This window comes from Lupinus angustifolius, chromosome LG04 (assembly GCF_001865875.1).
Source record: "Lupinus angustifolius cultivar Tanjil chromosome LG04, LupAngTanjil_v1.0, whole genome shotgun sequence".
In the NCBI taxonomy this organism is placed as follows: domain Eukaryota; kingdom Viridiplantae; phylum Streptophyta; class Magnoliopsida; order Fabales; family Fabaceae; genus Lupinus; species Lupinus angustifolius.
In genome coordinates, this window is record NC_032012.1 from 3,472,388 (window position 1) to 3,486,030 (window position 13,643).

At 33.5% G+C, this 13,643-nt stretch overlaps 1 protein-coding gene across 2 annotated transcripts; it reads left to right on the plus strand.

The window, feature by feature from the left end:
* Positions 5,191–13,643, plus strand: LOC109345133 (glutamine synthetase nodule isozyme). Of its 2 annotated transcripts, XM_019583948.1 has the most exons (13): positions 5,191–5,354; positions 6,197–6,236; positions 6,357–6,460; positions 6,567–6,615; positions 6,786–6,892; positions 7,001–7,088; positions 7,961–8,089; positions 8,243–8,317; positions 9,841–9,894; positions 9,984–10,021; positions 10,099–10,258; positions 13,317–13,491; positions 13,524–13,643. In XM_019583948.1, exons 1-12 carry the CDS (start codon positions 5,281–5,283, stop codon positions 13,467–13,469), a joined length of 1,071 nt encoding a protein of 356 aa, XP_019439493.1. In that variant the 5' UTR covers positions 5,191–5,280; the 3' UTR covers positions 13,470–13,491; positions 13,524–13,643. The 2 variants fall into 2 exon arrangements, with proteins under 2 accessions (XP_019439493.1, XP_019439492.1); XM_019583947.1 differs by having other exon boundaries at positions 13,317–13,643.

The following is a 13,643-nucleotide window of genomic DNA, read 5'->3' on the forward strand; positions in this document are numbered from 1 at the left end:
GCACATGTCATTCACATCAATCCCTTGAGTGTAAAATCCTTAGATAATTGCTCAAATGTCAATTCCTTGAACATTTAACCAATTAACTAGCATTAAGTTTCATGTAAAAGCAATTCATGCATCATTCTTCATTCCTAGAGTAATGATATATGAAGGAAGATGATTCAGGTTCGGTATCAAGTTTAATTTCCCAATTAAACTTGAACCTAAGAACAAGAACTTAGTAGCAAATTAAATTCATGCATTAATAACGGGATGAACTTCCCAAAATCAAATAACTATTACAATGGAATCGAATCCAGGAGTACAAATGTTAGAAGATTACATTTTGAATCCCTCAGCAAGAACTAATCACTTATTCTCGTTATTACAATGCTTGAATCATGAAATTATACAAGGTATCATGTGAAATAGAATCGTTTGTATGAGTTCTATTCTAATCTCTCTATTTTTTTCGTGCCAAGAATTGCTTCAGAAGTGTTTCGATAACTAGTTTTTCCTCCGGAACTACCTATATCAGCCATTAACTACTACTCTATCGCTCAAGCTAGAGATTCTCGCTTGAGCGAGAGAAGTTTCCCTTTTCACACATGAACACCTCGCTTGGGCGAGGGACAAATAGTAAGTATGCTTTTTTTCTCTGTAAATAGCGCCTGAGCGAGGCTCCCTCGCTTGGGCAAGGGGTACTAGTGTTTTCTGATGAATTTCCCCTGAATTATGGCTTGAGCGACCATTACCTCACTTGGGCGAGGCTAGTGTTGTTCAAAAACATATTATTCCCTCTTTTTCCTCCTTTTTTCATCATTTCTTACCTGCAAACGACAACAATTACTTAAATTCATAAACAATACAAGATTGCTAGATTATTGGGAATTTATATACAATTAAATCATAAATCCATACAAAATGCCCCAAAATCTTACACATTTCATTAACATTTTGGCACTTAACATAACCTTTAATGTGTTTAATGATAAGTTGAAAAATCAAAACTTTCTTTGGCATTAGGTCTAAAAATCATGGTCTATATGTGTTGAGGAAAATTTTAGTTTCTATCTTTGAAATCTAAAATGTTTATGAGTTGAGTGTTTTTGAAAGTGTAAAGTAGTGTTGTTAGTAATGCATAATGAAGGTGTTATCAACACTAAAGAACCATAATAAGAAAAAGGATGAGTTTTTGGTTAAAAAGTATTGTTTTAAAGTATTATGTGTTAAAGGTTTAATTAGTAAATGATATCCTTTGACTTCCAAGTTCAAGTAATGATTTGGGATAAAAGATAATTTATAAAAGTCTTGACTTTATAAACTTGAAGTGTTATAAAGTCTTGGATGATAGATTAGTTATAGTATGGACGTTGTTAAGATAAGCTTACTTTAAAGTGATAAGTTTAACTTATGAAATCTTGATTTAAAATGTTGTTCTTGGTTAGGTGATCAACACTATCAACCCTTGTGGATACTAATAGCATAAAAATTATTGAGATGACCATAGAGTTTTATTTAATCTACTTAAGTTAGCTTACTTTAAAGTGGTAAGTTTAACTTAAAAGATCTTGGTTTAAAGTGTTGATTTTGGTTAGGAAACTTACCTTCAAGTGGTGAATAGGCCTTAAAAAGTCTTCATGAAAGTATTAAATTGTGTTAAAGTTAAAAGTACAAGCGTTGTTAAAGTCTTAGTTTAAAAATGAGTGTTTTCTTAAACAAGACTTTCGATGATAAATGATGGTTCAAGAATATGTAATCTTGAACCGGATGGATGAAAGTGATTGAGTTCATAATAGGTTAAAAAATGTCTTTACCTTAGGGTTATCATGCAAAAAGTTTATTCGCAAACCACTAATTTGTTTTTGTGTTTATTTCCGAAGTTGGACAATCCACTCATTCACACTTAAAGAGAATCACTCACTCGATAACCTAAGGTGAGGGAGAATACATCATGACACAGTGATGTCAAAATATGACATCCGAATCTCCTAAACTATCAGAAAAGTTTGGAGTTGTTTTAGGGTATTAAGAAATCTTGTACTTAATCAATTGTCTGTTTGTTTGGATTAAGTACGTGTGGTTTCTTAAGCCATATCATTTAAATTATGTCTATGTGTGGAGTAATATTGTGGTTATCCATGGATGAACACTACTCAGATAATGTAATTGTGATAATCGATTAATGTTTAGCTATAATCGATTATCAGAGCCCTCGCTTGAGCGCCAAGCTCACTCTTGGGCGAGAGGTCCTACTGATTTTTGACTTGTTTTCATCGCTTGAGTGTCATGCTCTCGCTTGGGCGAGAGGTCCCAATAATTTTTTACTTGTTTTTGTCGCTTGAGCGCCATGTTCTCGCTTGGGCGAGAAGTCTCCAATTAATTTTGCTTGCTTGTGTTGCTTGAGCAACAGCTCTCGCTTGGGCGAGAGGTCTTCATGAAGATAGGATAATTTTATCTTTTGAGCGCCAACTCTCACTTGGGAGAGAGTCCAACGATAACCTTTTTACCAAGGTTTCATTTTCTTCAAGTTCTAGTTTCTCAAATCTATTCTTCTTCAATAAAACCGATAAAAATCATTCATTTGGGATAATGTACCCAAAGATGTGAACTTGTAAGAAATAACAATTATATGATATTCTTGAGAGTTTGTACAAGAAATTCATCATAACCAAAGTAATAAGTGCTAACAATTTTATTGTTAAGGGAGAGGCCAGACAAGTTATGTTTTTTCCACGCAGCGAGGTCGTCTAACCGTAAGAGGCTTGGCCATTGGGCTGTCCATGATGATTCAGCGATGGTTCATAGTGGTGATGAGGTTTTCCTCTATTGATGTTAAGATTGGGTCCCACTAGAAGCATTCCCGATGTGAGGTGTCTTAGGATGGGTTGATCGATATAAAAGAATGATTAAAATTTTTAATATGCTAACCTTTGTTAGTGTGCATACTCATTGTGAATAATGAAGTAGTAGAGAGGAAAATTACGGGAGACGAATGAGCCCCGAGATGTTGAGAGGGTTAATGATGGCAGTGATGCGTCAGCAAAGCTTTGAGGGAGAGTCTAGGTGAGACAAGTCCCCTGTATTTCTGGATGAGGTATTCTATTGGATCAGACAACTCTCACAATGCAAACTAGACGATCTCTGATAACCCCTCTTTGCAATCAGGATCAATGAGATGGATGCCTAGAAAGTGTTTCATACGACATCGTCCTAGAATGTACAGTTCTTTTGGAATAGATCGATCATATATCCTTGCGATGAATAATTTGGTGCGTTCAAATCGGCTTGTTATGGGACATGTACTCTCGGCTATTTCCGAATAGTTTATTGGGAGGATGTTAGTGTAAAGATGGATGAAATAAACATATCATTCATACATTGAACTCGTGGATATTGATCCTCATGGTTTGAGTTACAACATCATTCATCATTTGCATTTATGTATGTAATACATAGTATGTATAATATGTGTGTTATGTTTGAATGTGGTATTTTATATAATTCAACGCCATCGATGAAAAATATTCATTAGATGTCTTACTCCCTTTCTTTCTTCTTTGTATATTGGTAAGCGTCTTTGTCCAGATGGACAAGTCTGCACGGGATCGGAGCTACCAATTTTCAATGTTACGGGAGAGGACACAGAGAATTGATAGGGAATGGTGCACCTAGTCTTGGAGCAGCCGCTAGGAGCTATTTCTCACCTATATGCTTTTTGAGTTGGAGTTACCTGTGTAGGGAACTCGTTGTAATGCTGACGAGTTCAGCTTAGTTTGTATTTGTTATAGTTTCCGTTTGGGCAATGGTTGATGTGCATATTGTGGGGTCAAGCCTACTGTAATAAAGAAATATTTGTGATAGTGTTGCATCATTTTCACTTACCATTACGTATAAGTTATTTACTTTCCGCAGTTTATAAGAATGTGACGTCTTGAAAAAAGAATGGATTTAAGGAAAATGATTTGTGATTTATATATTACATAAAAGAAAAGAAAATTACTCATTTTTTCAAGAGATTAATTACATTATTTATGAAGTGATTTTCAGGGTGTTACAGGTTGAAATTCCTTCGATAAACCATCTAGAAAAAAATCAACATGCTCAGCTTGAGTGAAAGGGGAACCGATGGAAATCAACGAGTGAACAACACGTGCCTTGGTTTGAGCTTGACAATGCTCAATGATTTCAAGCGATAATTGTCGAGAAGTGGAGCCACCAACAACACGTGGTTGAAGTTCTTCAAAGAGTGAACTGAGGATCCAGGACAGAAGCAATTGGTCATGTTCATCCCAACTTAAGAAAGCAGGGTTGAGGCGATGATGAATACGATCTCTTTCACTTAAGAATTGAGGAAGAGGATCTAAATCGTTCAGCTCGGTTAGATTGAAGAACTGCAAGAATAAATTGACGCCATACAAGAAAGTTCTTGTCGGTGAGTTTTGTTGATGGCAGCGGAAGATTCATAGAAGGTGATATGCTCCTTATAATAACATTTCTCGAGGATAAAAATATATCACTCCTTATAACAACAACAAACTTTACAGAAAGTTCATTTTTTTTTGTTACGGAACGTGATATGCTCTTATGTTATCTCCCATACAAGGCCTCTTGAATTTATTCTGTTCTCATCACTTCTAATTTTTTTTTAATGATGCACTATAGTTCCATTTTAAAGTTCTATTATTTTCAAGTTATTTTTATTTTAGTAATTAGATGTTTTATTACTTTTTTTGTAAGTACTCATAATAGTGTAATTACAATATTGCAATCTCATACTAACAAGTGAGGAGAACTAATGAGTCAGAATCAGTAAATCAGAATATTCTTTCCTCCTTCATAATTATAGTGCCCACATAATTTTCGATATTCTCAAGACACCTTAAGATCAATCTTTACCTTATTTTAAGGCTAATCCAGTCGATTCAAAACTGAGAATAATTCAGTAAATCCTCTACACATATTTGCAACACACCAGCCAATTATACGATTTTTATAGTTTATAAGATTTTTATATTAGCGACTAATCATCAGAATAAATCATTATATGAGTAGTATATTGTTCATTTATTATTATCATTATTCTTCACTGTTATGTATACATTATATATATATACTATATCAGGTATTCAAAATATCCGATCTTATCACATTAAAGCTTCCACTTTTTGTAACATTGAAAAAGTCTTGTACCCTTAAAGAAAGTATTTTTCTATAATCACGTTTTACTTTTGAAGAACAAAGAGGAGAGAGAAGGAAAAGAGTTCAGTCCCTGCATCAAAGTTTTGATTTTTGAAAATGTCTCTGCTCTCAGATCTCATCAACCTTAACCTCTCCGAAACAACAGAGAAGGTTATTGCTGAGTACATATGGTCTGTGTCTCTTCTCTTAATCTCTGACACACTCATGCTGATCCTGTGTTTCATTTTTTTTGTTTTGTTATGTACGTGCTAAGTTCTAACAAGTACATAAATAAATATATAGCATTGTTATATGTATCTTCTTGTATTTATGTTATTACGTGTGCTATAACTTTTAACAGCATGATTATCATCATCGGTGTGTTTTATTTTTGCCCCTCTCCCATTTGATTGATCCAACACTATTCTGCATTCTCCTACATCCATGTTTTTGTTTCATTTCTAGAATAAAATATAGCACATTGTGATATGAGGATTTTTATAATCATGCATATTCATTGAATTATTTCCCTCCTTATATATATCTGAAAATTACCCCTCCACTAATCTGGGAAAAGTTATTCAACAAATAGTTTCCCCGTTTATCTCATTATTATAATATTCAAGTTGTAGAAATTACACCTTTAGTTTCAACCAGTTTAGTCTATAAAAGTCTACAAAGTTTTTTTTATTCTGATACACACTGAAAACTATGTTAAAAGGAAAATTTAGCTCCATTATACTTGTACTAATAAGAAAAATATTTTATTCCTCTGCTTAGACTGTCTTTTGTTTTGGACTTTGGTGATTATTATCATGATTGGTTTTATTCTTTATGATTTATTTTTTTGTTTACTATAATTCTGGATTAGAAGTAGCCTCTTTCTTTATTTGGCTGGTTTCCCCACCAACCTAAACTAAATGGTATACTTATCTTAATGAGATTAATTTCTTCCACTTGATTCGTTTTTAATTATCAAAATTTCCACTTTTGATAAACCCTAATGACCCTCCTTTTATGTTTGTTATTGTAGGATTGGTGGATCAGGATTGGACTTGAGGAGCAAAGCAAGGGTAACATACATTTTCTAGACAAATAAAAAGTGCATGATTTTTTGTTTGCTATATTAGCTAATGCAAATGTAAAATGGTTTTGCTTAACTAATGCAAATATAAAATGGTTTTTGAATATAGACTCTCCCAGGACCAGTTAGTGACCCATCAAAGTTGCCTAAGTGGAATTATGATGGTTCCAGCACAGGCCAAGCTCCAGGAGAAGATAGTGAAGTGATCTTATAGTAAGCCCTTTTTTGTTGTTGAAAATTTTAACCCCACTTGAATACTTCACCATTTTTTTCTTCATAATTTTCTATTTTTACTTATTTTGGGTTTGATTCTATATAGTCCTCAAGCTATTTTCAAGGATCCATTTAGAAGGGGTAACAATATCCTGGTAAGTTTAAATCTTTCAATTTTATTCTACTTGGGTTTTTGAAGCTGGTGTAGTTGAAATATTAGCCGACTCTACCCAATGGGATTAAAACTTAGTCGTCAGTTGTTGTTTAGTTGAAATAGTTTGAATGGTGTAATCTGGTTTTGTTTTCCAATTAAAATTGACTTTAGGTTATGTGTGATGCTTACACTCCTGCTGGAGAACCCATTCCCACCAACAAGAGACATGGTGCTGCAAAGATTTTCAGCAATTCTGATGTTGTTAAGGAGGAACCCTGGTACATTCATTGTTTTCTTCAATGCTGATTATAATAACCTTTTAGCCATAACTTTCTTTTTTGTTTGTTCTGACTAAATTTTGGTGTTTGATTTGTTGTGATTAATAGGTATGGGATTGAGCAGGAATACACCTTGTTGCAGAAAGATATCCAATGGCCTCTTGGGTGGCCTGTTGGTGGTTTTCCTGGACCCCAGGTGCAAAACTCTTTCTCTTTAATGCTTTTAGGAGTGAAAGTGAACAACCACATTCATGTTGAGATCTTACATTTCTCCTAATTTAACAATAATTTCATTTTAATATTTTAAAGTATAAAGAAGAATGGAGATGTCAATTTTTTAATGGTCCATTTTTTTAATTATTTTCTGATTAAATAATTGAAAAACTTGTAAATCTTCCATTTTCTCCTATTGAGGATCTAGTAATGGAGAGCTCTCATTTCAAAGAAAAACCAATTTGAAAGGGAGAAAATGAAGGGGAGAAAATGAAGGTTTTAGAGGGCATAATATAATTGTATTTCATACTTCCTAAGTTTTCTTTTTTTATTTTGTCCTCCTAAAACTTAAGTCGCAAACAAACTCTTAGAGACTAACGTATGATTTTTTTCCTTCCACGAAGTAATGTGCGATGGGTCATATCTTTCAGCTAATTACTTATTAATTGATCTACCCATATAGGCATGTATTTTGTATTTCCTCTTTGTATTGATATAAATAATGATCTCTCTATTAATGAAGAGACAAGTGATTGTTTTTAAATAAAATGATAAAAGTGTTATTTCATATTATGTTTTATGTGTTATAATATAATACTTATCTCTTCATTCGTGTAGAGGATGCTTAAGTTTTGTCATATTGGGGTCTCAAATTTTCAATTTTTGCTCCCTTGGCACATGAGCCATCTATATGGCACTAATAACGTCTAATATCAGAACAAATGCCATTAACAAGATTATCTACAATTTCCTAACTTTTCAACTAAAGATGAATACCTTTTCCAATCTAAACTTGCTTTCTTTTGCTATTTTATATACTTACCCATGTTCCAATTAAATTTGCTTAATTAATAGGGACCATACTACTGTGGTATTGGAGCTGACAAGGCTTTTGGTCGTGACATTGTTGACTCACATTACAAAGCTTGTCTTTATGCTGGAATTAATGTCAGCGGAATTAATGGGGAAGTGATGCCTGGCCAAGTTAGTTGGAACAATTCATGCACATGTTTACTTATCATATTTTACCCTTAATGTTTTTATTGGTGTAAATTTCTTTAAATGAATTTCAAACATTACTTGTTTTTTTCTTCTAATTTCTTATTTTTAATTGATTCTATTGTTTGTGGCATTTAGTGGGAGTTTCAAGTTGGTCCCTCGGTTGGTATCTCTGCTGCTGATGAGATATGGGTTGCTCGTTACATTTTGGAGGTATGTAGCATATGGCTAATTTTAATGTCAGTATCACCAAGTTGTCATTCTTTTATCTTTTGAATGAAAAAAGATCATGCCACCTGTTCAGTGTGGAAGCACGTTGTTGGATTTATTCAAGTGTGAAGTCCATATTAGATATGAGGAGAAGAGCGAAAGTATGTATAAAAGGAAAAGACTCATGTAATCATTGCCTTATGGTTTTGTTTCAAGACGTGTTATCTCATTTGGGGCTCTCCAGTCTTCCCATACCTCAGTGACAATGGAAGCTCCTTAATCATGATCTGGTCCAACACACATGGTGCTATGTGGTGCCTTTAGGGCAAACTCAGGGGAGGATCTTCTCTAGGACAGGTGGGGGCAGTTGCCCCCCCTAAAATATTTTTAAAAAATATTATAGAGTATTATTTTTGGTATATTTTAAAATTTAACAACAAAACTTAAGGATAAAAGTGTAATATTTATGTATTATTAATGTAAAAATTTATACACATTCACTACATCATCCATCGTTCATTTAGATTAATTTTTTTAAGGAGTTAATAAAGATTGAATATGAATGGTAGGTGATGAACTGAAAAACTATAAAATTCATACATTGTTAGTGCATATATTCTTCTCTCAAAACTCTCAAAGAATAATACTTTTACATGACTTATGGATAAGAAAAAATTCAATATTCTCTTTAAAACTCTCACCCTTTATGAAGTTTCACTCTCTTTAGTATCACATGACATATTCTCCTCCCCTAATATCGCTTTAGATAACTCTTCAACTTAAACTCATTCATTTTTTCACCTTAAAAATGTCATATTTGCTCTTTATAAATCAGTTTTCTTCAATTGCTTTTTCCATGGCACATTATCATATGCCTATGAAGTTATCAAATTTTAGTCATGGACATGTTATTCTTTGTTAGTGAACTATTTTTTTATTAATTAATTTTAGTTGGGTTATTCCATTGCTATGTATGATATTCTTAATTTCGTTATTTCTATCTTTATATATTTTTCTCTTAAAAAAATATTTGTATCAATCTCAAGCATACATTATTTTGATTCTCTATTTGAAATGATTGAAAAACTAACTTTATGTTCGATTCTTCTGAGTTTAAAATACATATAATGTTTATAAGAGATAATAAACTTATTTGTGATTAGGAATATTTGGAATTTCTTCATTGATTTGTTATGTTATATTTTTATCATATTTCTTGGGAATTTAAGCATGAAAGAATAACTCATTTTTACATTAAAAAATTATATATATTGTAATGATTTCATATGTTATTTATGTATAAATCATAATGCTGCCCCCTCTAAAATTATGGTCAAGATCCGCCACTGGGCAAACTTGCAACACGAAAGGGCGTGAGCCATCGTTCGGAGGTGGGTTGGGGACAGGTTGGCAAATGTAAAGTCGAGGCACCATCGACTTGTCGTGGATGCCGACCACACCTAGTGGGATTATGACTTGTCTGCTGTAAAATTGTGCAACTAAATTCTCTGTTTCTGTTTTAACAGAGGATCACTGAGATTGCTGGTGCTGTGGTTTCCTTTGACCCCAAGCCAATTCAGGTTAAACATCCTCTTTGGGTTCAAATATAACACCTTTTGATTATAGAATTGGTGGTGACTCTTGTCATTTGTGTTAATGAAAAAACCAGGGTGATTGGAATGGTGCTGGTGCTCACACAAATTACAGGTAATCTTAGTTAATTAAATGAAAGTAAATCTCTTTATTTACATGCTTGATAAGTGCATAAATCAATAATGTTGCAGCACCAAGTCCATGAGAAATGATGGTGGCTATGAAATCATCAAACAAGCAATTGAGAAGTTGAGCAAGAAGCACAAGGAGCACATTGCTGCTTATGGAGAAGGCAATGAGCGTCGTTTAACCGGAAAGCATGAAACAGCTGACATCAACACCTTCTTATGGGTAAGCAACGAAACAATGATTTTACATACACACATTCACCATTTCTCATGTGTACAAATTTTACTAATTGATTATAATTTGGGTCTACTTCATTCTTTGCATACCTTAATTTTGACGTAGCATGTCATAACATGCAGTCATGGACCTAAATTTCTAAATTTATGTTGTAATGTGTCGCGCCCCGATTTTCGGCTACGCGACTTCTTAGAGTCGCCACTACATTTTATGGTTAAAAATGTAGAAAAATCTTTAAAGCTCAATCGCATTGGGCGTTTGGATTTTTGATATCTAGGTTCGGGAGTCGATTACGAATTGGGGAAGGTATTAGCACCCCGTTCGCCCGTAATAAAACAGTACCCTGACTAATTGCATAAATTGAATAATACCCTTCATTTCTTTAAATTAAATTACTTAAACAAAATGTTTTTTTTACGCCCGTAATAAAACGGTACCCTAACTAATTGCATACATTGAATACCCTTAATTTATTTAAATTAAATTGCTTAAACAAAATATTTTTTATTTTTTTATTTGTGTCTGACAAGTTCATATTGCTCCTACGTATCCCCGGGTGCAATAGGGAAATCAAGACTACGTAGTTCTTTTTTTTTTTTTGAAAATTGGTAAGTTGGTTTGATTAAAAGATTTAGAAATTGGTTTGAATTTAATTGACGTGGAATTAATAGACGAAGAGTCAACATTGATTGCTTACCCTCTTTCCACTTTGATAGATAGCAGACGCAATACAAGTGACCGCGACCGGTTCTCGGCTGAAGCGAAGAGAAAGATGCAATACGAGTTGTAACCTCGCTATTGAATTCTAAAACAATTAAAACTTATTATTTTTATAAAGTAAAGCTTATAAATTTGTTTTAGTTTAATTAAAGTGGAACTAACAGACGAAGAGTCAACATTGATTGCTTACCCTCTTCCCATTTTGATAGATAGCAGAAACAATACAAGTGACCGCTACCGATTCTCGACTCGAAGTGAGAAGAAAGATACAATACGAGTTTTAACCCCGCCATCATATCCCAAAAATAATTAAAATATATTTTACTCTTAAATGACTTATATATTTTTAAAGAGAGAATTAATAAATGAAGAGTAGACATTGGTCATTAACCATCCTCTCACTTCGATAAATAAGAGAAGCAGTACAAATGACCGTAACCGATTATCGGCTCGAAGTGAGAAGCAAGATACGACACGAGTCATAACCTCACTATTACATTCTCCTTGAAATAATTTAATTTGTTAATGATACAAAACTTTTAGTTTTAAATATACTATTATTAAAAACTATTTTTTCCACTAAATTTATGTAATAAGCATAACTAGTGAGTTGGTAGCCTTTTATTTGAGATGATTGTAATAAAAATAGAAAAGATAACAACAAATGATAAATGAATAATAAAAGCAAACAAATAAAAAAAACAAAACAACAAAATAAAATAATAAAAATTAAAAGGGGTAACACGGTTACCCCTGTACACACAACAAAAGAGAAATAAAAGGGATGAAATCCCTAAATGCCATCCTTCCTTTTCTAACAGCCACCAAGATCTTGACGACAAAGCACAATGGTCGACGGTGCTGCCATCCAGTCGCTGCACCGGCAAGGCTTCCAACACCTTGGAGTGGTTTCACGGTGGTCATGGGATACCTAAGGATCCTCGTAGCAATGGTGGTAGTCATCAAACGCATAATGATTTTGTGTTGTTATGCGGAAGTTTTTTTTTTGTTTCTTTAATCCTTGTTATGCCTCTTGCTGCTTGGATACTAAGGGCTGAGATGTTTGTTATTAATCTTCTTTGTTATGTAGTGAATATAGAAATTGAAATGGACTTGAAGGATGGGATGAGGGAAAAGCATAGTCCTTCATGCCTACAAGTATTGGTTACTATTACCTAGACCAATCTAGTTTATGCAACTTATATTACTAAAAAGAAAACATCATGATTTATGATGGAATGCATATGAATGTAATTATTTACTATATGTACCTGCGAGAATTATTTGTGACATAAATAATATATGATGGGGATGAATGCATGATGAATTGCTAACCTGGTGTTGGTGTCTCACTTACTGTTTCAACCTTTTTTCTTCTAATCTTTATGCCTCGGTGTATCCTGGAACCTTTTTAACTTAGTTGCTTGCACTCACTGGCTTCCTTTGCTGTGTGAATTTTTTGGCTAATTTTAGACACTTTGTGTATACTTGCAAAATCTCTGAGTACTCTGGATGCTTTCTTTTTTTTGTCAATGTCTTTTTTGTCTATCTGGTTCCCCCCACCTCCTTTTTTTTTTCAGCACCTAGTCATCTACTTAACGGATAATGGAGAAACTACCTCCTCCTAAAGACCAGGAGCACTACCAACACTATCAAAACTAGCTCCTCACTACCAGGAACCAATTCATGATTCCATTTGCCACCTTTTATTATTAACTTATTATATTTACTTTACCTTTTCGAAACAATTAAATATATATTTTGTTGAATGAAATTTATGATGCTAAAAAGAATTAGTTTTTTTAAGTTTTTTATGAGCCGGACAAAAATGTGTATTCACATAATGGAAAAGATACATGGAAAAAATATATATACTAGTACAAATATATAAAGTGAAAATGATCAATAATATTCGTATTTACAACATCGACCAAGTCTTAATCCCACTAGATGGGGTCGGTTACATGATATTGAAGCATAGCCCATCTAGTATGAACAATAGACATGATCGAGACAAAGTGGACCATAACGGAGGAGAGCTGGGTTGTGACCGAGACAAGGTTGGCTATGATTATGGTCCATTTTGTCTCGGCCATGGCTATTGGTCATATGCTAGAGGGCTATATTTTAATACATGGATCAAAATACGTCATAATGTTCTATCATAAATCATGTTCATTGACAAAACATTGATCTCTAAATCTTTCTTACGCGTATGGTTTTTCTCAGTTTCCTCTTCATCTAGGAATGAGACATTAGTTTTTATCTTTATGGTGGAGATTTGAGACCAACTTCTAAGTTTGTGTTATTGGACTATATGCAGGGAGTTGCAAACCGTGGTGCTTCTATAAGAGTTGGAAGGGACACAGAGAAAGCAGGGAAAGGATATTTTGAAGACAGAAGGCCTGCTTCTAACATGGACCCATATGTGGTTACTTCCATGATTGCTGAAACCACCATTCTCTGGAAACCATGAGCTACCATCACTAACATTATGTGCCTTTAAGAGTCATTGTTCCTTCCCTTTTAGTTGGTTAAGTATCAATGGTATTTTTCTGCTTAGAATTTGGTTGTTGTTTATGCTTTTTTAAGAGTACATTGGTTTTCTTTGTTGAAGTTATGGTTGTTTGCATGACGGTTAAGTACTTTT

Bases quoted from the DNA above. Each gene is read 5' to 3' on its own strand.
- LOC109345133 (XM_019583947.1), top strand. From the start codon at position 5,281: ATGTCTCTGCTCTCAGATCTCATCAACCTTAACCTCTCCGAAACAACA. The intron at 6,893-7,000 runs GTACATTCATTG...TGTGATTAATAG, and splicing joins GTTGTTAAGGAGGAACCCTG to GTATGGGATTGAGCAGGAAT. The intron at 10,259-13,316 runs GTAAGCAACGAA...GACTATATGCAG, and splicing joins ACATCAACACCTTCTTATGG to GGAGTTGCAAACCGTGGTGC.